The sequence below is a fragment of the Polistes canadensis genome, unplaced genomic scaffold (assembly GCF_001313835.1).
Source record: "Polistes canadensis isolate GaletaPanama2010 unplaced genomic scaffold, ASM131383v1 scaffold_4, whole genome shotgun sequence".
NCBI classification, from domain to species: Eukaryota; Metazoa; Arthropoda; class Insecta; order Hymenoptera; family Vespidae; genus Polistes; species Polistes canadensis.
This window is the reverse complement of record NW_014569551.1, coordinates 1647813-1672469: the sequence shown is the minus strand read 5'-3', so window position 1 is coordinate 1672469 and position 24657 is coordinate 1647813. Positions and strand designations below refer to the sequence as shown.

Sequence of the window (24657 nt, the reverse complement as noted above, 5' to 3'; positions counted from 1 at the left end):
AGTTAAATTTATTTTCTCAATTGTTGTTTATATGACTTCCCGAAATTTACATATGTACATATGTATGTATAACGAAAATAATATTCGTAATAAATACATTTTAAGAGATTATATACTCATACTTATAATTATTTATTTTAACGTTATATTATATTTATATGTATGTGTATAACATAACTTTAATTTAAAATTAATAATAAACGTTAAAAACAAAATGTTAAAATAAGAAAAAGTATATAATTTCTATTTCTAGTACAATACCACGTATCAATTTTTCAACCCAACACCGAATAACATTATTAACGATATTTTTAATTAAATCATCCAAGAAAGTAATCTTTCTCTTCCTTTTTTTTTCTTTTTCATTGAAAAGAAATTGGTATCGTCAACGATAAATTAAAATAAAGTTTCATTTCATTTCTTCGCGAGTAACGAAAGATAAAATAATATTATTCGTATTACAATCATATCCAACAATTTATTCAATTATTTGATACAAATCAATATAGTATCTAAATAAAAAATGGTATTGATCTATCGTTGAACAAACTCATGCAAATATTCATTGTAATATATTTATAAAGTAATAATACGAAAGAGGAAAGAAAAACATAATAGAAAATTATATTTTTATATGATGTGTGCATCATGCATATAAAATATTTTTCATAATAACATCATTAATATTACTGTATATATATACATATGTATAATATGCGCTCTTGCGTGCATATGAGGTGTGTGTGTGTGTGCATTCATTCGTTTACAATTTTGCACATGATATACGCGAAAGTAATGTCGTACCGGTTCGTACCGTACGGTCTATCATCGAGATCGTATGTTACGCGGAGAATGACGAGAGACATAAACAATTTGAATTACAAATTCGTTCTCGATAACCCAATGAATGTTGCTCGATCGAAAGTTCGATTAACCTAAAAGTTTCAAAGTACTGCAAACATACTATATATATATATATATATATATATATATATAGAAACTCATTTGTCACTTCATAAAAACACGATAGTTTCGAAAAAAAAGGAAAGAAAACAAAAAAAAGAAAAGAAAGAAAAAAAAATTTGCTTTGATTAATCGCTCGTTATAATTATTATTGACAAATTGAAATAAAATTTATATACTAAATCCTTTCGTTTAATGAAACGTAACGTTAAAGGAAAGGGAAGATAAATATTCATTGAAGAAAAAGTGAAAGAATAATGGTGGACGCGTGTAGGGAACATTTTTACGATTCCTGTGTCAAATGATTTACGCGTAGTTGCATTCGCTTCATCAAATTTTCGCTAACATTGTATTATCCTATCTCCGGACGTTTTTTCTATTGCATTCAACTGTCTGAAACATTTGTGTAATTGGAACTTAGCCTAGATCTTTTTTTTCTTTCTTTTTTTTTTTTTTACACAATTACTACAAAGTCAGTCACGTTTAATATTTAAACAAATAGACAAGTATAGTTATTTCAGGGATATAGCTGATCGTTTCACGAATTAACGAATTTAGCAAAGTAACGTCAACATATATATATATATCAACTAAGAGATTAAATTTTCCCAATAGTTCGAATTCGATGTATATAACTCGCTTTGTTACCGAGAAATGTTCGGAAAATCCGCACGCACGGGAGGACTAAAATTCCTACGAAAGGATAACTCGTACAACCCCTCCTCCCTTCCTACCTGGATAGTAATATACTTGATGGTATATACCATTAAAGAGAGAAAGAGAAAGAGAGAAGTTCATTCCTAAGTTAATGCTCGGCCTGAACACAAATGGTTAGCAATACAAGTGGTGAGAGCAGGTATGCGACAGTGCGGTTTAGTTCAACAAAAACTAAATAGCTTTTGTAGCCTATAGATACACCTGCTGTGGTTCAATCGTATATATATATATATATATATATATATAGATACGTAGATATGTACTACGTAGGAAAGACTTAGAAAATAAAAAGAAAATAATTTGTATATTTAATTATATATATATATATATATATATATAACAAACAAAATGTGTTATTCAAGACAGACACGGTCTAACGCAAAACGTGAAATGTGCATATCCACAACGAATCTATTACAATCATCATGGTCTTTCCATAATTACTATTACCGTTAAATTTCGATTAACTAACAAACGGAGAGTTGACAAAACATCCATTTTTTTTTCAAATTCTACACAATTGTAGGGATCCATCAAGATCATACATTGTACGAATAATAAGACCCAATACTCTGTGTATTCTTATATTATTTTTGTGCTTGCAGTTTAATTCGATAAAAAGAAATTATAGAAAAAATATACGCGAATGGATAAAAAAAAAAAGTTTCGGAGCCTAACACGAGGTTGGGGGACGGGGAGGGAGGGGGAGGGTAGGGTAGGTAGACTGAAAAGTTTTGAACCTACTACGAGAAAGACTGAAAAGATTTGAACCTTCCAAGAAGAAGAGAGGCTGTAAAGTTTTGAATCGACCACCGCGGGGAGAGTTAAAAAGTTTTGAGCCTACCACGAGGAGGTGAATGAGTTGGCCATACTAACAATAAGATCTAGAAGAAAAAGCGATAAACCGTTGTTGGTTTACTTGAAAAGAATCCTTCGAGTATTGTAGGCTTTAGATAAATTCTTGAATGTTCGTACACGATTATAAACACAAAAATAAACTATTGTATATTCGTAACTTTTATGACTGGCTCGTAACAAACGGTTATCGTATTTTTTCGAGATAAATTATTTAGGATAACGAATTGAAGTGACGCCTATATTTTTTCTTTTTTTTTGCATCTCTAATGCAATCAAATTCATTCGAAAAATAGTCATACCTGAAGACCTATATTGCGTATAAATTTATTACTTTAGATCTTAACACATAGATGCATTCTGTTCATTATTCTGCATTCTGTTTTCTTATCGTCTAATAGGAACATATATGTACAAACGCAACGTTTATTTTACGTCTAAATTTGTTTTATTATTTTGCTATTGGTTTTTAATAAAATATATTCAAACACAATAACAGGAACGTATTAGAAATAGATTTATTTAATGATAATTTTGAAATCCTTTATTACGAACTATTGTGTACATTACTTATAATCGAAATTACGTCTCGAATTTTTTTTATCGTAATTTTGTTGCTATCGATCAAAATAGAATTTGCCCGAAATTTAACAAGAACACATATATAATGTTAAGGATTAATCCTTTTGATGAGAATTTCATAATCCCTTAGTGATGACGTAGCTCGTAATTTATCGTCAAAATTACGTCCGAATTTTGGATAATCTTACGTGTACGCAGTAAATTTATTAGAAACTCCGATGATTAATCCCCTTTACTCAAAGACCGAACAGATGATGCTAGCTATCGAATCTTGGTAGTTCAAGAATATGTACGCAAATACATCCTTAGAGCTCTTTCTCTCTCTCTCTCTAGTCAATTCAACTCAACTGAACCATTGGTTCTCTCATTCAATTCGAAATCTTTAAACAATGCTCAACGAAAGTGACGAAGGTAACGAGGGTTAACGCACTAAGAAAAGGAAAATAGTTTCGTCAAGAGGATTAACGAGACGTAATTTAAAAGCACCTAACTAGCAGAGAAAGGAATAATTAAAAGGCCGGGGAACAGAGAGAATGAGGGAAATTAGAGAATAAAGAAGATAAAGAAGAAGAAGAAGAAGAAGAAGAAAAAAGAAGAGAAAAGAAGAGAAAATAAAAGAAAAGAAAAAAAGGCTTGAAGAGAAAGAAAGAGAGAGAGAAGAAGAAAAAGAAGGTTTTTGTTGGTGAACAAAACCGACGAAGATTAATACCACCACTTTAGTGGTTAGTTCGTTAGGTTTGACGATTTACTTCAAAACTAAGGGATCTAAAGTCTGCAACAGCTTCGGCTTTGCGTACCTATCTACCTTTTGTCGTTAAATACTAAGACAAACTTCATTAAACTTTGGCTACTACTATCCTTATTACCAAATTACAAAAGGAAAATTAGTTGTTGAGCAAGGAAAATTTGATCTTTCAATCGATCAATCAATTACTATAGATCCTTATTTGTTTCACTCTTTTCTTATAATATCTTACCTTATCTCATCATATTTATTTAACATATTTAATATACGTTTTATCGATAAATATCTAACCCGTAGCGAATAATAATTCACAATTGATTTTCACTATGTACGATTAATAAATCTTGTTAAAACGTAGTAACATAAGTACGTGAGCTTCGAACATAGGGATAATATAATGTGTCGAGCGAATAACGATTTACAAATGGCCAGCAGCTCCAGCCGGCAACCAATAATATAGGAAAATTGGAAGAAGTTAATTACGATAACGAGGACGAACGAGCCAGCCATTCTAGAATGTTGCCAAGCGGGAAGAATAATGACGACAAAAACTGGAACGCTAGATGAGGAGAACTGATTTCCCCCGCCTTTTTAATACCTTCCTATAAAGGATACTGTTCAACGACACCCATCCCGAAAAGACAAATCTAAAAACGTCGTCGTATCTCCTTCTCCTCCTCCTCTTCCTTCTCCTTTTCCTTCTACTTCTCCTTCTCTTCCTCCTCCTCCTCCTCCTCCTCCTCCACCTCCTTCTACTTCTACTCTTTTTTTTATTTCTATTATTAACACTAAACCATATCATTATGACGAATCAAATGATATATCAATTTTCTATTCTAATTATATATATATATATATATCTTAAAATTTATTTAATTTATTATTCGAACCAAATTATATCAGCATTCGATAGTAATAACTATAACTTGAATAAAAAACCACGATAATGTTGAACAACTAGGATGTAAAGATGTGTATAAATAAACTGATAAGTTTAGTATTAATCAAACTAACCAATTAAGAAGCTTTTTTTTTTCTTACAACTTCAGATAGAAGATAGAGATAAAAGAAATAATATAACCGGGTGGCTCAAAGGGTAAGAATGAAAATAGCAAGGGGTAGTGAATGGAGAGAGAATCGAAGGCCGCAGCTTCCATTCTAGCTGTGGCCTTCGAGAACCCCAACCTCCGTGAAAATCAATGTTAGCCACTGTGGTCTCGCGCTACTAGCCGTTCAGATAACGTCTTCCCCTTCACTCGTCCTCCCTCGTTTTATTCTCTCATCCCTCTCTCTGTTTCTCTAAGAAAGTTCCTAAAAATACATCACCTAACTCGTGTATTTACTTACACCTCTAAACACATGTAGTATACAGCTATACATAGATGTACCTGGCACAATCTTTTTTAAACGTGTCACGTCGTATTCTTTCGACCTGTTAAGAACGACGTTCTTAAGAGTATCTATTATTAGATCATTAAATATAGCAACGCGAACCAAATAAACATTCAAAGACTTCTTTTTACAACTTTGCGAAGTGTCATAAGTGAGAAATAATCGAGTAATATTAGTACTAGTATTACTACTCCTTAAAGATATCCCATAAAAAGAGACAAACGAATATACGGTACCGGCATGGCGTACTTACAAACAACAAACCACCTGCTTGTCTACCCTCTATCGAGCCGAGTCCAACCGAAAACAACCGAACGAACCATCATCATCATCATTATTATCATCCATATTAAACGTAATACGAGACATTTTCTTCTCGTTGCATAGGAAAAAAGAAAAATATATATATATATAATGCATCAGTAAAAAGTAAATTTTTACAAAAATTTTTAGAAAACACAGCTAGCAGTATAATAAAGACACTACCACTGTCTTGCAATACTTTGTTGTATTTACATTGACATGAATAAAATATTTATTTTTTTTATTGTACTCTCACAAAAAACAATACTTATTATAAATAAACATAAGAATTTTTCTTATGTTTGCATCTATATCATATATATACATCATATTTTTCTTCCACTACCATCGTATTTTTTTTCCACCTACAATAACGATATTTGACGGGGATGTACTACAAACGATGCGTATAACGCGCTTAACGATCCCCTGTAAACTTCGAACATTTTGTTACTCCTTCCCTAACTATAACGCGATTAAATACATTTTTTTTTTTCTTCTTCTTCTTTTTCTACCCGTTTTTTTTCTTCTTTTTCTTTTTTTTTTCTTTTTTTTTTGTATTGCCACAGACCACGCGCGCGTATACGCTCTTCCTCGTACGAACAAATTATCCTTCGAAACGCTCGCTCTCGTATTTATTTTCCCTCCTCTTTTTTTTTTTTTTGCTCACTTGTCTCTCTACGTAAGTACATTGTGTGTTTTTTTCCTTTTTTGTTTTCACCTCAAATTGCAGAATAAAAAAAAAAAATTGACGCAACGCGAAAGCAATTTTATTCCCCATAACGAGATATCACGTTTTTACATCTCTCTCTTTTTTTATATTTTTAATCTGCTTTCATCTCCATTGTGTATTAATTGAGATAATGTACGTATATAAAATGTATATATATATATAATAGATATAATTGATATAATTTAATAATCTTTCTCTCTCTCTCTCTCTCATTCTCATTCTCATTCTCATTCGTTCACTCACTCACTCACTCACTCACTCTTTCTATTTCAAGCGGGAACGATAACTCAAAATTAGTGCTTCATTCAGTAGATTAAAATAAATAATCCTTTTAATAAGCGAAATTCGACGTAATGTCCGTCATAAATCGCTATTGAATTCTTAATGATACAACGATAGTATAACGTATGACATATTATTATTTTCAATTGTTCTTCTTGGTTCATCTAGCATAGCATGTATATTTCTTTTTTATTATATTCTTTTAATATCTTTAAATCTAAAATCTTTAATTTTAAAAATTTCTTTTTTTTATTTATTTATTTTAAAATCTTAAAAAGAAACAATTAAAGAATTTCTCATTGTTTAATGACTTTATTTCCAATAACAATTACTACTCTTTCAAGAAATATTAGTGAATTCAAAATTAAAATTGAAAAAGTAATATCGAAAGAAGAACAAAAATTTAGTTACAATCGTTAAACCAGGAAAAAGTGCAAAAGAAATATAAAGAACATGTTACGTCCAAGATTTCTATTGTTTATTTGGACATTTATCGGTCTTGCTTGATAATTGTATGATTAATAAAACAAAAAAAATAATTAAAAATACAATACAAACCTTTGCGATGATCCCTATGAATTTTTTTCTTAATTCGACGAAATGTGTTAAAGAAATCAAGAATTTACAAGATATCAGACTTATCTGTTACTACAGGTCTCCAATGTGTTAATAATGAAAACATCATTATTTTATATTAACTTAACTTCTTGAACAATATTTAATATATCTTTTATACTTGCTCTAATAAAAATATACATAAAACATGACTACTCTTGTGTAAAACACCAACTATGTACAAAAACGTTTAAAAAGATATTTTTTCCAACTGATTTATAAGATCGTTGTACTTGAAATTATTAGGATTATTATTAAACGTTTCCAATAATTCCAGCCTCTGTGAATTTTTACCAATGTAATATAACTGTAGTTCATTGGTTAAACACTGTGCCTCTTGACAATTTAAGAAATTTAAATCGAATTCACCACGCATCAATACTATTCCCATGCTATCCTTGAATTCTGTATAATGCGTTAGGGTTAAACACTCTGGTGCATTCTCCTTGTGAGTCTGATACCATAACAGGGACGTCATGTAAACTTTATTCCCTTGGAATTGACTTAAGAAAAATTCGTAGCCCTGTTTCCTTGGTAATGGTAAGAGAAATAAAGGATATTTACTTCCATAACCAAGTATCTTTTCATATTGCTCCGATTCTATTATCGCACAAATATAATCTTTCTGCTTATGATACTCCATCCAAATTTCACCAATTTCTTCTTTAGTTTTTCCCTTTATCATCTCTATGTTCATAATATCACTGAGACATGCTTCTTTGATAGGTGATGGTTGTAACACTTCTGTTTTGGCTTTAGCTTGATATAAATTACGCTCTTGTTCTTGTGTTTCTACAATACAGAAAGATACAAAAGACCTACATGTGAAATAAATTAATCCATTAAAATAATAGATAGGTGGTAACATGCTTAAACCAGAATGTCTGTGTGATGAATTAAAATTATTTTGTCATATCTCAACGAACACTATTTGCGATAACAAAAATAGAAATAATTAAAACTACATGAAAGTAGATACGTTACCTTTTTTCTTTTGTATTTTTTTCTCTTGTTCTCCGATACGTTCTTCTAATAATTCTGGATTTATCATTTGAAGTTTTGCTATTTTCTTCGCATACTTATCAAAGTAAGGATTACTTTTCAAGTTTTCTAAAACTCGATCTGTCTTAGTTCGAGATGCCATGAATGTAAAGGATAATGCTACTTTATTTGCTGTAATAAATCGAGAATAACGAAATATTGATGAAAACCATAAGCTCATAATCAACAAATGTTAAACTATTTTTTTCTTATTCAAACTATTTTTAAATATATTAGGCCACGTGTTTATGTAGACAACGCGAACGATCGGAAAAATAAGCGCATATTAATTAGACGAGCGAAGCGTATTAATTAATTTACTTGTCTTAATTAAATTAATTTATATTTCTCGCGTGCATAAATTCGTAAATTATTTTACACGTAAAGGTTTATAACCTACACAAGCTTATGTACCGACTGACACTGTTATGCGTTATGAGGACCACTGTCGTTCACATTTCATTCACGCGCGTCGCTGAAGTCACACGTGTTCGAAAAAAAATGGTGGATAGTTTTAAAGTGACTTTTATATCATTTTTATTTACTTGAATATATAATCAATCTTAAAATTCGTACGTCATTAATTGTATACTCGATGTTATCAATACTTCTGTAATCTGTATATACTTTTGCAAAAATTTATGTGAATCAAGATATATATGTGAAAAAAAAGAACTATAAAAGTATCACAGTTTGTATACCATTTGAAAATATGCATTTTAATAATTATTTCAATTTAAAATCTATTTATTAAAAAATCATGTCGTCTAGTCATCACTCTAATCGCGTTAAAAATGATTCGGACTATAATATAAAAAAAAAAAGATATCACGAAAGAGATGACAATAATGTTGAAAGTAAAAAACACAAGCACAGCTCGTTTGGTCATTCGACCTCGCAAGGATATAAAAATAATGATGAATATAAACAAATGGATTTAACTAATGACCAATATAAGTCCCAACACGATCATAAACATTTTTCTTTTAGCAAATACACAAACGAATTGAATAAAGTATTTACAGCAAATGCTAACTTAATTTCTGATACAAATGACTTTTGGAAATTTGTTCATAAATATGAAATGATAGAAAAAAGAATGAGTAATGCGAATGATGCAGGACCGGTCTATGATTTGAATACGCTTGGGGTACCAAAAGTATATCACAAAGCACACTGTATAAATTTTAAATTAAATTTAACTTTTGGAGAATTGTTTGCCAGAGTTCCTGAAACTAAAGCATTGACTAAAGAACAATTATTAAAATTTAAATATATCATTAATTTATATTTAGATTTTAAACAAAAAGAAAAATTTACTAAATTAAAGAAACTTCGAGAAACGCAGGCCAATCTACCGGTTGCTCAGTATAAGAATGAAATTATTGAAACAATTAAAAAAGAAAGAGTTGTTATTATTGCTGGTGATACTGGTTGCGGAAAGTCAACGCAAGTTCCACAATATTTATATTCTGCTGGTTTCAACAAAATTGGTAAGATATTTTATTTACATTTTTTTATTAAACATTGCACAGAATAATCAATATATTCATTTTTAGTTTGTACACAACCTAGAAGAATAGGGTGTATATCTTTGGCAAAGCGTGTTGCTTTTGAAACATTGACTGAAAATCATAATGAAGTTGGTTATCAGATTCGCTTTGAAAAACAAAAAACGCAAGAAACTAAAATAACTTTTATTACAGAGGGTTTACTTTTAAGACAGGTACAAATTATTCTGATCGGAATGATAATGTATTATAATATACTATAACGTATAATAACGTATTAATCATTTTTTCATATATACAAATTAGAGATTTACTAACTCTGTAGGTATCTGGTGAATCTGGATTATTACCATACGACATTGTTGTATTGGATGAAGTACATGAACGCAATTTACATGGTGACTTCCTATTAGGCGTCATGAAATGTATTATACATCAAGAATCTAATATAAAATTGATACTGATGTCTGCTACCATCAACATACAATTGTTTAGCGATTATTTTTCCAAGGAGAATGCTAAAGTGATACAGGTTAAACAATATAAATATATATTTGTAACATAAAACAATAGTAACGCATACTTATCGTTCATTCAAATTATTCATTGGGATATTTAGGTTCCTGGAAGATTATATCCCATTCAATTATTGTTCCGACCTATTACAATAGAAGATATTAAATATAAGAATAATAGATTTAATCCCAGTCCCTATGTACAAATAATGCAAATGATTGATCATAAATATCCAGGTAAAGATATATTTTATCTAAAAATAATATTACAATTTTTACAAAAATTTTTTGTACAAAAATTATTATTATTAATAATGATTTCATTTATTTTCAGCCGATGAAAAAGGTGATTTATTAATATTTTTGAGCGGAATGAAAGAAATTACTGCAGTCGTAGATGCTGCCAAGGAATATAGCGTGAAAAAAAATAATTGGATTGTTTTACCATTACATAGCTCACTCTCTATTGCTGATCAAGATAAAGTATAAAATGAGATAAAATTTTAAACAAATTTTATAATATTAATTATCGAAAGTATCTCAGAAATGAAATATATATTTTTCAGGTATTCGACTATGCTCCAGATGGAGTGAGAAAATGTATTGTATCTACAAATATTGCTGAAACTTCTATTACCATAGATGGAATTAGATTTGTAGTCGACAGCGGTAAAGTCAAAGAGATGAGTTATGATCCTTTGTGTAAAATGGAACGTCTTAAGGAATTCTGGATCAGTAAGGCTAGTGCAGAACAGAGGAAAGGTCGTGCTGGTAGAACTGGACCTGGTGTATGTTACAGGTATGTTAACATTTCTAAACGGTGTATACTAACAAAAATATTGTAATAACAATTATCTACAGACTTTATTCCGAAGAAGAATACACGGCTCTTGAAGAATATACAACACCTGAGATCCAACGTGTTCCTTTAGACTCTTTACTGTTACAAATGATTGCTATGGGATTACCAGATGCAAGAAAATTTCCATTCATAGAACCTCCGCCATCGGAAAGCGTAGAAAATTCAATATTATCGTTAAAAGAACACGTAAATAATCCATACTTTTAGCCGATTATAAATTTGAATCAACGTTTATCTATTATATGAATTAGCTATCTCCTTTTTCATTTTAGAGAGCATTAACGAATGATGAAAAATTAACATCTATTGGTCAAACATTATCACGTCTCCCAGTTGATATTAGAATAGGAAAGATGTTATTAATGGGTTCTATTTTTCATCAAGTTGAACCAGTATTATCGCTTGCCGCTGCTTTAAGCATACAAACTCCTTTTACCAATAGAGCCTATAAAGATATAGAATGTGAGGTAAGAATGTTAAATTATTTATAATTATTATAGTTGTTTTTAATTATACTTAAAAATTGTTAAAGACGTCTAGGAAAAAGTTAGAATCTGACCATGGTGATCCTATAACGTTATTAAATGCATTTAGAGAATGGTTGGAAGTTAAACAACAAAGTACACACGAATCTAGAGGAAGTGGAAATAACAGTAGAAAATGGTGTAAAAGAAGAGGCTTAGAGGAACAAAGATTTTATGAAATGATCAAATTACGAACGCAATTTAAAGAATTACTTCAAGTTAGTTTAAATAATCCATCAATATTTGACTGGTACATTTCATATCTCAAAAATTAATTGATGAAATCGTTTATTGCGATATACAGGATTGCGGTCTATTAAAAAGTTTAGCTGAACCAAATTCTTCTATGACCAGTGCCGAACGAGCAATACGACATGGTGAATTAAAACTTTTAAAATCACTTAAACAAACCTATAAACAAAGTGCGCCTAGGAAACGTAAACAATTAAAAGTAGACACATTTGATATACAACTAGAAGATAATGATAATAACGATGATGAAATAGACATAAAAGATGTTGAATTTCGGATGAAAAATGATGCAAATCAAGTTCAAAATCTTTTAACTGCGGCTACTGCGTGTAGTTATAAAGATTTAATGATGTTAAAATTAATACTTTGTAGTGGTTTGTATCCACAATTCGCATGTGCTGATGAATTCAATTATTGCAAGGTAAAAAATATTACTTTTTGTAAATTAATGTAACTTATCTATTTATATTATTATTGCCATTTATATTAAAATGTTTCAGTCTACAAGCGAGCAGCTGTTTCATACAAAAACTAAACCATATGTTGCATTACATCCAATGAGTTTCTTTGGTAATTATCCACAAGTTCTGCAACTTGAGGAACATGATATAATATCGATACCGAATTTTAAAAGCAAAACTCCTGTTAGTTCTAAGCATCAATTATTAACATATTTGTAAGTATTTTTTCTATTAAACAATATAAATATAAATGATATTAATTATACAGTGGGTGATTGGTTAATGAAAAAAAATTCGAGTAACAAACATTATCTTTAAATGGATTTTGTTTGTTAACCAATCACCTATTGTATTTTTATTTTTATCTAATTATTTATTAAATATTATATATTATATATAACACACAGATCTCTACTAGAAACTACAAAACCTTATTTGGTAAACACACTTAGAATGCCTGCTGCACAAACATTGTTATTGTTCGCGCAAGAAATTGATACTAATGCTACTTTTTCAATGTAAGTCCATACAAAATTATTGCTAGATTGCATCGATCCATTGATAAATCTGTTACAAACGTATAAATATATTTATTTGAAATTTTAGGATAGTGTGCGATGCATGGCTGCTATTAGAATTTCCTGTGCCTGATACCGGACAAACATTATTGATGAAATCTACTGGGCTACGTCACAAGTGGGAATTTCTTTTAAATGAAAGATTGAAAGGTATAATAAAAAAATAAAGCTGAAAAGAATTTGAAAAAGAATACTAATTGATCCGTTATTTTTTAGAATCAGGGACTGCAAACAATATGTCTAACATTAGTGATATAGAATATGAACTTACTCAAGAATTAATTGACTATATGCATACAACAGTTCCATACGTTATAAAGCGTCTTTTACCTGCTGATTTAAAGATAATATACGTTGGGAATGACGAAAATGCTGTACATATTGATCCTAACCCTTTTAAACTTGATTTCAAGCCCGTATTTAATTCAATAAAAGGAGGAGTGCACTTGACTGAGAATATTACATATAATTGGTATGAAAATATTGGTACAAAATTTGTGCACACACATTGATCAGTTGTAATATAATTTAATAATATTTTTAATTTGGTAATATAGTATAAAGGAAACTGATTGGAGTGACAAAATAGCTGTTGATATGTGTGAAACTACCTGGACTTGTCAACGATGCAATCTAGAAACTATTTTCACTAGTATTGAAAAACTTCAACATCAAAGTACTTGTATGCAATCATCGGTGAAAGAAACTACTAATAAAATAGAACACGTAAAGGTAAAACCCAACAGTCAGACTTACAATTGTCCTGAATGTTCAAAAGCTTTACATCTCACGCCTATCGAAATATTGAAGCATAAGAGACAACATATAAAAGCAAACATGCCGTGAATAGCATGTTATATTGTTAATAAATTGATTTTCAATTTTGTTTCTGCAGAAAAAACAAAAAATATAGATATATAATTATATATATTTGTACATTTTTCTATATATAAATAATATACAAAGATTTCAAATAAAATGTAAATCATGTCCATGGTAAGAAATTTACGAACATAAAACATCCTATGATTGTATATCCTAAAAAATATAATAATATAAGTTTATCTCTTATGGTATAGTTTTGTTTAAATAAAAATAATATTTTCGAATTAAAAAGTAAATTTTGTTCACGTTTGGATATCGAATCACTTGCACTATCGAACTTTAGTACACGAGATAAAGATAATGCACAATACCAATAAACAAGAGGACTAGCAGAACATAATAAACGTGTGCTTACTTGAATATGTACAAAACAAATACAAAATATTGTTAAAAATATTCCATGTATTACGAATACAAACATCTCCGCTGGATATTTTTTTTCTATTTTATTTTTTTCATACTTTATATTTACAAGTCCTAAGGAAAAGAATTGCATTTTATGTTCCGAATAAAATTCTATGATACATTTGATCATAATGTATAATATCGGTAAAGCTAAAATAAAATTAGGAATCTGCTTTAATTTGTAATAATTTAAAAAACCAATATTCCAGTATTTTTCTTGTACGTATGAGTAAGCCATGGGTATTTGTGCATGGCACCATGTAGAAGAAGTACTATTGTATTGCAATATTAAATTATTTTTTGTAGCATAATCTACAATATGAGTTGGTAATATCGGCATATTTAATTCGCTTTTACAAAATGTCGTATAATTATATATTTGTAAGACAATGAATGGAATGAAAGATAAAATGACTATTATCAACAATTGAAACATACTTATAATTAGTATGAATCTTTTCTTTACAATTAAATTACATAATTTTATAATGGAAATATGATCTTTTTTCGAACTGATTTCTAACGTCAACGTATTAAATATACTTCTAAATCTAAAATATATTAAAAAACCGACATTTACAATGCCATTCGATCTTACAAGAGTAGATAATCCTAAGGGAACAACTGTAAATATATTATTTTGTATACTTTCTAGCATGGTATAAAAAGTGAAATATGCAAAAATAGTTTCGGTATATGCGGCAGAAAAAAATATACTGGCCGGGTTTATGCAATATAATATCGCTGCTTTATATGCTATATTAGTATTTTTTAATACTAATTTACTGAGGTCAAAAAAAATAGATACCGATTTAATGAAACATAAATAATTAATTAGTATAGCTGCAAGGATCAAAGAACTGTGAACGTTAAATATAAAAAATATCTTTCTTATTATTATCGCAGTAATTCGAATAATTCCAGGATATAATGGATAAAAAGCAAGCATGTTTTCATAAGTATATCCATACTTTGCTATGTGTATGAAATATTCTGCATCCCATTTTATTAAACCGTCGAATAAAAACCTAATTGTAATGTCATAATTAGAAACATGTTCGTGAATATCAGGAGGACTTTTAAAAGCATCTGCATTGTGATCGGGAAATATAATATTAAAAAGGAATTGTAAAATTAGTAGTGACGTCCGTGAAATTATAGCAAAGCATAGAATCTTCTTCTTCGCTGCGTGCATTTTTCAATTATCTGTAATGCTCGTATAATATTTAACAAGTTGTACTTCTTTCTTCTCTAATTTATATTATATTCAAATTGAATGATCATAAAAATACTTAAATTCTACGTTAAAAAACTTCGATGATTCATATCTTGTGGTTTTCCTGCTTTCCTTTATCATATTCTAAAAGAATTCAAAATTGCATTGTATAAGTAAATCATTCCTTTTAGTAGTCGTTTTTATTATCCTCTAGTTAATTTCATTAAAATATTATAAAACTATAACAAACACAAATAAATAAGATTTAACAAATTAGTTAAAATATTCTATTAAAGTATATTAAAAAAAATGATTTTTTTACTATTATATTTGCCCGTTTTAACTGTTCAATTAAATTTAAATAATGAAGAAACTGTAACTGTAACTGAAACTCCTGTTTTGACAACGCCTATGAAAAAACCAATAAGTAAGTAGAAATAATTCATTATAATTTAAATGTAATACGCATATAAAGAATTTGTATATATGTTTTTTGTTACTTTAATTATATACTTGTTATCAGCTCCTTTTGACAAACCTGACTTGAGTAAAAATAAAGAAAATTTAATTCAATGGCTACTTACTGGATATTGGGAGCCAGATGAACATATTAAACACCCGTTCAAGTACCGTGACCCAGGTTCAATTGAATATCCTGGATATGATGGATGGTACAATAATATTGGTCGACCAGAAGTTGGCGCAGTCGACACACAACTTTTAAGAAGATTGCCTGCAGCTTATAAAGATGGAGTATATAAACCTAATTTGAAAAGTAGACCAAATCCATTGGATATAAGTAGAGAATTATTAAGTGGAGAAATTGGATCTGAATCTGTAAGAAAAAGAAATGTATTGCAAGTATTTTTTGGTATGTGAATAAATCTTTTAACAATCATGTGAATAGTGATGATTATTAAATTAAATATAAATATGAATAGGATAACTGATTAACATATTATGTAGGTCAACAAGTTGTGGAAGAAATATTGGATGCCCAAAGACCAGCATGTCCTCCTGAATATATTAACATAGAAATGACAAAACCTGAAGGTAAAATTAAGCAAATGCCTGTACTGCGTACACGTTATGACCAATCTACAGGTACTTCTCCAAATAATCCACGGCAACAGGTTCAGTTATTTTAAACTTTTATTAAAAAAAAAAACAAAATAATAATAACACTTGATAAATAATTTGTTGAATTGTTATTTTATTTATATAAAATTTTGTTATTCTGTAGTTAAATGAAATAACACCATATATAGATGGAGGATTAATTTATGGTACTACTAAAGCATGGTCAAATATATTAAGGACATATGCTAATGGAACTATTGATACAAATGGTTTACTTGCAACCTCTAAAGATTCGTATCAGTATCCAGAAATAAACACAATTAGATTACCAATGGCAAATCCACCACCTCCGATCAGACATGATAAATACGTTTCCCGACATTATACGGAGAATGTTAATAGATACTTCAGTAAGTATAATTTTACTTGCACGATGATGAAAATATTCAAATTTTTAATCCACAAACTTTCTTAGCAAATTTAGCAATATGATGATCTTTTGGGGTACATTCGTATTCAATTGGTTCTGAATAAGGCATCGGAACGTCTATTCCAGTACAACGAATTGCTGGTGCATCCAGTTCAAAGAAAATAGGATTTTCCATAATAGTCGCAACTATTTCAGAACCTACTCCGCACCTAGGCCAACCTAATTCGACTGTCATTACTCTATGTGTTTTACTGATAGATTTAAAAATCATTTCCCAATCAAGAGGTCTAAGAGAGCGTAGATTAATAACTTCAGCCTCAATTCCCTGTCCTGCTAAAATATCGGCTGCTTGCATAGTATATACTGTCGCTTGACCATGAGTAATTAACGTAATATGCTTTCCAGATTTTTCTATTTTTGCTTTACCTATTGGTATAACAAAATCTTTGTCCATAGCTTGATCCGATAGAGGAAATTCAAAATTATAAAGAATTTCACTTTCCAAAATTAAGACAGGATCTGGATCCCTTACAGCAGCTTTCAAACTACCTCTATAATCTTCGCAACTTGTAGGAGACATAACTTTTAAGCCAGGAACACTCATATACCAAGCTCCAAAACATTGTGAATGCTGAGCCGCTAATCCTTTAGCATTACCATTTGGACCACGAAATACTATAGATACAGGATATCTTCCTGCACTCATATAACAACTTTTAGCAGCTGCATTTATTATTCGATCCATGGCTTGCATAGAAAAATTAAATGTCATAAATTCACAAATTGGTTTTAATCCAGCTAATGCAGCTCCAATGGTTATACCACAGAAACCTGCCTCGGTTATTGGTGTATCAATTAATCTTTTATCTCCATACTTTTTCCAAAGTCCTCGTGTTATTTTATATGCTCCATCAAATTCTGCAACTTCTTCTCCCATAATAAATACTTTTTCATCTCGTTCTAATTCTTCGTCAAGAGCCAAATTCAATGCGTCTCTTACAGTCATTTTGGTAATGGATCTAAGAGATCTTTTTTGTACGAAATGAGATATTGATAATAGTGATCGTCTCAAGAAATAAATGGTTAACATTTTTAAGGAAATATTTAATAATTTGTGTGCATTAATCTTTGTTTTAGAATTAGGAAATCCAAGGGGGAATGAAAATCCGTTTCTTTTGACATTTGGAATAATTTGGTTCAGATGGCACAACTATATTGCGAGATTCATAAAGAGTCAACATAAAAATTGGACGAGTGAAAAAATTTACAATGAAGCTCGTAAATGGGTAATTGCGACGCAACAGCATATAATTACCAATGAATGGATAAAAGAGTGGCTAGGAAAGAAATTACCACCATACGAACGTAAGAATAAAAATACCAATGATCACTATTAAAACAAAATCTGAATGATATGTTACACAAAACGATTATCTTATATATTTAAAATTAAAAAGAGCTTTATCAAATGTTATATATTTATTATAGGCTATGATCCTAATATCGATCCACAAATAGATCAGTTTTTTCAAGCTGCTGCCTTTCGTTATGGCCACACTTTAGTACCAGCTGGTAGGTTCAAAAAATTATACACGAAATAATGAATTTAATTCATGGCCTACTTAAAAAGAAATAATTGAAATTCTATTTAAAAACACAAGTTGTGATATTTAATTTTATGAATGTATTTATATATGTGTATTTAAACATATAAATTGCATTAATCACACATTCGCATCAAAACAGGTGTTTATTTACGAAATTATGCAAGACATGAATGTAAGTTAGAACTTAATGCACGAGCTATTAGAACATGTAACAATTATTGGATGCCAAAGGTATTGCTCTATAAAAAATCAATTTGTTATCAATTTGTTATATACCAATTTCTTATTTTATTAAAAGTTATTTTCTAGAATTCTTTGTTCCAAAATGAATCAAAATTAAATATTCGTCTCAATATCGATCAGTTAATAATGGGTATGGCTGTGCAATTAAGTGAAAAAGAAGATCATAAAATAATAGAAGATTTACGCGGTCATTTATTTGGACCACTTGAATTTTCAAGAAGAGATTTAATGGCCCTCAATATACAAAGAGGCAGAGATCATGGATTACCTGATTATAATACTGCACGGGTTGAATATAATTTAACTAAAATTAAAAACATTGAAGATTTTAAAACTTTGACATTACATAAGATTAACCCACAGGTACGATAAAAAATTTGTAAATCTCTATTTTCTTCTATATGTTACTAAATAATCTTTCGTATGTTGTCCGGATATTAGATTACCAAATTATTTAAATTATACAATAACTCTGTCGATAATATTGACGTTTGGGTCGGTGGAATATTAGAAACTCGTGATAATCCCGGAGAATTATTTCAAAAAATTATCACCGATCAATTTGTGCGTATACGCGCAGGAGATAGATTTTGGTATAAGAATAAAAAAAATGGGTACGTACAATACTTTTTACACTACATTACAACAATTCTTTAAATCTATGTATTTTGGAAAAAAATAATTAATTAATTATACAGATGTAATATATTCTACTGTTTAGTTTATTTACACAAAGTGAAATACATAGATTAGAAAAGTTATCATTCTATGATATGTTGATATCTGTAACCGATATGGAGTACGATGATATTCCACAAAATCCTTTTTTAATTCCTGCCGATGGTACGTAAAACATTCGCCTATACTATATAGATATCAAAATATAACTTTTTGTAAAATACGTTATTTTTTTTCAGATAATTATATAAGCAAAATCTGTAAAGGTGTATTGAGAAATGATTGTTGTAACTTGATAAAGAAACAAAATAACATTAACGAAAACAAATGTTATTGTGCTCCATCGGTTAATGTAACAAACGTCGAAAAATGTACTAATTTAAAAACCTATGATTACTTTAACAATAGCGAAATATCTTTTGTACTTACATTTACAGGATTAACTGGAATTTTTTTCGGTATATATTATGAAAATTATTATATTATTATAAAAATAATTAATATTATATTCCATATATCCTTATATGACTAAAATAATAATTTCCCATATAGGAATAGTTATATTTCTTCTTTACAAGTTACATTTTAAACAAAAGAAACAAATAAATTATCAATCCAAATGCCGTATAACACTTCTTGTGAGAGAAAGTAAAAGGCCGATATGTACAGGTAAGATATTTATTAAATAACTATTTTCTCATAATATTATTTTATGTTAATAATCGTATTTTCACAGCTACCGAATGGCAGGGCCGAAGATTGGAAACAAAACTTGTATTTGTTATTTTCGATAGAGAAAAAAAGCTACTTGAATTACAAAATGTTGTTGGAAAGATAACGAGGGTCATTGATTTTACGCATGACAACGTAGTAAAAGTACTTATGATTAATATTAAATCTTTTTATTAAAAATATATTTTTTATCTCGGATATATAGAAAAGATTGATCTTATTTTTAGATATATGTTCCATCTGACAGCAATCATATTATGATTCAAGTTCAACACAATTATGATTTAGTACTCAAATTTGATTCATTCCATTCAAAAACTTCATTTCTCAAAACATTTGAAAAATTTATTTCTGATATTTTTATAAAATCTTTGAAAAAAATTACAAATATTAATAGCGCGGAAATGTTGAAGAAAGCTACTACGAAGAAAGATCGTCAAGATAAATTAGAAAAATTTTTTCGTGTTGTCTTTGCACAGGTATAATTCTATAACGAATTAAAATTAAATTTTATTACATGAAATTCTTGATTTTCTTTTGTAACATTTTTTAATATTTACAACATTGCAGGCATTTCATATAGTGCATACTGAAGATGAAATATTGCAAATAGGTTCAAATATTGCAAAAGAAGTGATTTATACGGAATTGACTATTTCCGAATTTGCAGAATCATTAAGTATGCGACCGGATGCAGAATTTGTTAAAAAGGTAATAAATCATAAAATTTAATTATTATGCATCGTAATAACAATTTGATTTTTTTAGATATTTAATTTGGTCGATAAAGATAAAAATGGTTTTATATCGTTCCGTGAATTTGTTGATATGTTGGTAATATTCCTCAAAGGTAGTGCAGAAGAAAAGATGAAATTTATGTTTGATATGTATGATATAAATGGTACAGGAAGACTTACAAAAAAAGATTTTATGATGATGTTAAAGTAATGGTTTGATGCTATTTTTACTTTCTCTCTACTTTGCATGCATACGTGAATCCAAATAAACTCTTGATAATGTGTTTTTGTTGTTAGATCCTTTTTAGAAACTGTCAATACTGATGTAACAAATGATGAATTAGAAAATCTTCTTCATTCAATGATGAACCAAGTTAATATGGCTTCTAAAGAGACTATTAATTTAATAGATTTTAAATATCTACTTAGAGAATTTAATGATAAACTTAACTATATCGAATTAGAATTTAACGTTAATTCTGATGGAAAAACAAGGAAGTTACATGCAGGAATTGGAACTGTCAAATCATCGTTTGTAGGAGAAGTACAAAAAACAGTGGATAGCTTGTATATGGATCTGGATGACTTGGAATCAAGAGTTGAGGGTAAAATTACAAAAAAAAATATGGATTGGAAAAGGGAGAAGGAAACAATCGATAATCAAAAGATCGTAGATGATACCAACGAATATACAGATATTTATTGGTATCCAATAATGAAATATCTTGCCAATAAACGATTACAAATATTTTGGATGTCTCTGTACACTGAGATCTTACTTTTAATATTTATAGAACGCGCATACCGTAAGTATCTTCATTATTTTCATATTTTTTCTTATAACAATATGTAATACGTTCTATATCCCAAACATGAGAAACACTTAAAATTAATTAAAAATAAAAATCACTTTTAAATTAAAATCGTTCAAAATCATTTACAGATTATTCAATAGAACGAGAACATACAGGTTTGAGACAAATTTTAGGATATGGTTTAGCACTTACAAGAGGGGCAGCATCGGCTATGATGTTTGCATATTCATCACTTTTGATTATGACATGTCACAACATCAACACTTTACTAAGAGATACAATTTTACAATATTATATTCCTTTTGATTCTATGATCGACATGCATAAATATATCGCATATTGGGCTCTTATATTTACCGGTATGAATTTTATTATATATTTTTCTTTCATTGATAAAAAGTTTATATATATTGTTCATAAAATATATTTTAACTTCTGCTAATTTAGTTCAGTAATATATGTTATAATGTAGTATTACACGTCATTGGACACGGTTTCAATTTCTATCATATCTCAACACAAACAGCCGATGATCTGACATGTTTGTTCCCTAATTACTTTCATTCGTACGTATTTTATTTCTATATAACGTATGATAAAAAATGATCATATAAAAATAATTGTCTTTATTTAGAACCGACGAACTTCCAAAATTCCATTATTGGATGTTTCAAACATTAACAGGCATAACTGGTGTATTGTTGACTATACTGACTGGTATAATTTTTTTTTTTTCATTGCCTATTGTAAGAAGAAGACTTTATAGTTATTTTTCCTTCACTCATTCTTTATATCCAGTCTTTTATATCCTTATGATTCTACATGGTACAGGAAGATTAGTTCAAGTATTTATCATTTTTATAATATAAAATTAATTACTTGTGTGTGTTTGTTCCTTTTTTTTTAATTTAATAATTAATATAATTATTATGTTTAATAACAGGAACCATATTTCCATTATTTCTTTTTGGGTCCAGCAATACTATTTGTCCTAAACAAAATACTTACAATGACAAGGAAAACGATAGAAATACCAATATTAAAAGCAGGCATTCTACCCTCAGGTAAGACATTAAAATCCATATGAATAATTATTATTATAATTATATTTATGAATGTTATTGTACAATATATGATATATAGGTGTAACATGTATAACTTTTGCAAAACCTCAAAATTTTCAATACAAATGTGGACAATGGATAAGAATTGCATGTCCAGCATTAGGAACAAACGAATTTCATCCATTTACTCTTTCTTCTGCACCTCATGAACATAACTTAATGACACATATCAGAGCAGTTGGACCATGGACTAAAAATATTAGAAGTCGATTACAGTTTTCGATGTCCATTAATAAAACGTTACCAAAGGTAAAAATAATATGTTTTATTACGAAATTGATATAATCTAACAATATTCATTTTGCAATATATATATATATATATATTTGATATTTTGTTATAGATTCATATAGATGGGCCGTATGGCGAAGCCCATCAAGATTGGAATAAATATCACGTAGCGATAATGGTGGGAGCTGGAATAGGCGTAACACCTTTTGCATCTATATTAAAAGATATAGTTTTTAAATTTAATCACAATTTTCCTTTAGGTTGCAGAAAGGTAATAATAATTGATATACTTATTTAATCCTTTCGCTGTGATAGCAGTATTATAATAAAAGTTCATTTTTCTAGGTATACTTTATATGGGTAACAAGAACGCAAAAACAATTTGAATGGATGGTCGACATACTTAGAGAACTAGAAAAATCTGATATAAACAATTCTGTATCTGCACACATTTTTATTACTCAATTCTATCAAAAATTTGATTTGCGTACCATTTTATTGGTAAAACATATCTTTTAAATTAATAATTTTTAGATAATATGCATAATGACTTTTTATAGACATATGTTAATTTAAATTTTCATATCTTTCAGTATATATGCGAACGTCACTTTCAAAGAATATACAACAAGTCTCTTTTTACTGGTTTAATGGCAATCACACATTTTGGAAGACCTAAATTTTCTCAGTTTTTTCAATCAATTCAAAAATTACATCCTAATGTAAATACATATATAATAAACAAATTTTTTAAATATTAAATTATTATAATAATTTTATCTATAATTTTTGTTTGTTTTAGGTCAATAAAATTGGTGTATTTAGTTGTGGTTCGCCATCAATTGTTCATTCAATCGATAAGGCTTGTAAAGCACTTAATTTAAAAGAATGTAATCACACTTTGTTTCAACATAAATATAAAAGTTTTTAAATCTTTTTAATATATATTTAGATATATTATATATTATATATTATATATATATGATATAAAATAATATAACTTATCAATAAATGATGTAAAATCTAGTACTTATTTTAATATCTAATGTGTAGGAAAAATTCAATTCTATATCACTAAAAATAAAATAATTGATATTATATGAAAATTACCTGACCAAAGAGGAAGTAAACGAATCCCAGTAATCATGAATCTGTGATTATTAAATGTTATTAACTTGAATATACAAATATTCTCACTTTAATCACACCAATAAAACAATAACACATAACAGCAGCCATCTTTACACGTATTAATTGGTAGGAATGATTTAATATGTGAAATCGATATGGTAGGAATTGAGCTTATATCAGTTGGTAAATAGATTACTACTCTATTGATTTACTACTCTGTCGACAAATTTGGTTCGGTAACCAAAGAATACAGAAGTACATAGAAACTCACAAGTCCACTTTTCGCGTAACCACATTCAAAGAATACAGTATTCTTTGATAGTATAATATAATAATATATAAAATTGTGTCCTACGATTTAAAATAGACACGTCAAACTGTATTACTATTTTAAAATAATATTACGAATAAT

At 28.7% G+C, this 24657-nt stretch overlaps 5 protein-coding genes across 5 annotated transcripts; 2 read left to right on the top strand and 3 right to left on the bottom strand.

Annotated features, from left to right (window-relative positions):
* Positions 1-7028: 7028 nt before the first annotated feature.
* LOC106787426 (ATP synthase mitochondrial F1 complex assembly factor 1) lies at positions 7029-8657 on the bottom strand. The gene is made up of 2 exons (XM_014749771.1): positions 8172-8657; positions 7029-7979 (listed from the first exon to the last, which is right to left on the bottom strand). Exons 1-2 carry the CDS (start codon positions 8407-8409, stop codon positions 7378-7380), a joined length of 840 nt encoding a protein of 279 aa, XP_014605257.1. The 5' UTR covers positions 8410-8657; the 3' UTR covers positions 7029-7377.
* A 32-nt stretch (positions 8658-8689) lies between these two features.
* Positions 8690-13855, top strand: LOC106787403 (probable ATP-dependent RNA helicase DHX34). Its single transcript, XM_014749738.1, has 15 exons — positions 8690-9721; positions 9788-9954; positions 10065-10271; positions 10359-10491; positions 10589-10737; positions 10821-11053; positions 11116-11302; positions 11389-11583; positions 11649-11858; positions 11945-12313; positions 12393-12568; positions 12761-12871; positions 12960-13081; positions 13148-13403; positions 13489-13855. Exons 1-15 carry the CDS (start codon positions 8989-8991, stop codon positions 13775-13777), a joined length of 3537 nt encoding a protein of 1178 aa, XP_014605224.1. The 5' UTR covers positions 8690-8988; the 3' UTR covers positions 13778-13855.
* LOC106787410 (GPI mannosyltransferase 2) lies at positions 13821-16110 on the bottom strand. Its single transcript, XM_014749750.1, has 2 exons — positions 16022-16110; positions 13821-15581 (listed from the first exon to the last, which is right to left on the bottom strand). The coding sequence occupies exon 2, from the start codon at positions 15414-15416 to the stop codon at positions 13917-13919; it is 1500 nt and encodes a 499-aa protein (XP_014605236.1). The 5' UTR covers positions 15417-15581; positions 16022-16110; the 3' UTR covers positions 13821-13916.
* On the top strand, positions 15781-24045 carry LOC106787395 (dual oxidase 2-like). The gene is made up of 26 exons (XM_014749725.1): positions 15781-15864; positions 15961-16308; positions 16404-16570; positions 16681-16927; positions 18085-18312; positions 18436-18519; positions 18694-18785; positions 18864-19160; positions 19239-19411; positions 19519-19640; positions 19715-19933; positions 20028-20144; positions 20212-20351; positions 20435-20686; positions 20778-20918; positions 20976-21151; positions 21242-21750; positions 21888-22118; positions 22232-22325; positions 22394-22604; positions 22703-22823; positions 22903-23132; positions 23227-23385; positions 23460-23615; positions 23708-23836; positions 23917-24045. Exons 1-26 carry the CDS (start codon positions 15849-15851, stop codon positions 24043-24045), a joined length of 4788 nt encoding a protein of 1595 aa, XP_014605211.1. The 5' UTR covers positions 15781-15848.
* LOC106787417 (pyruvate dehydrogenase E1 component subunit beta, mitochondrial-like) lies at positions 16926-18062 on the bottom strand. Its single transcript, XM_014749762.1, has one exon. The coding sequence runs from the start codon at positions 18035-18037 to the stop codon at positions 16964-16966; it is 1074 nt and encodes a 357-aa protein (XP_014605248.1). The 5' UTR covers positions 18038-18062; the 3' UTR covers positions 16926-16963.
* Positions 24046-24657: the final 612 nt, after the last annotated feature.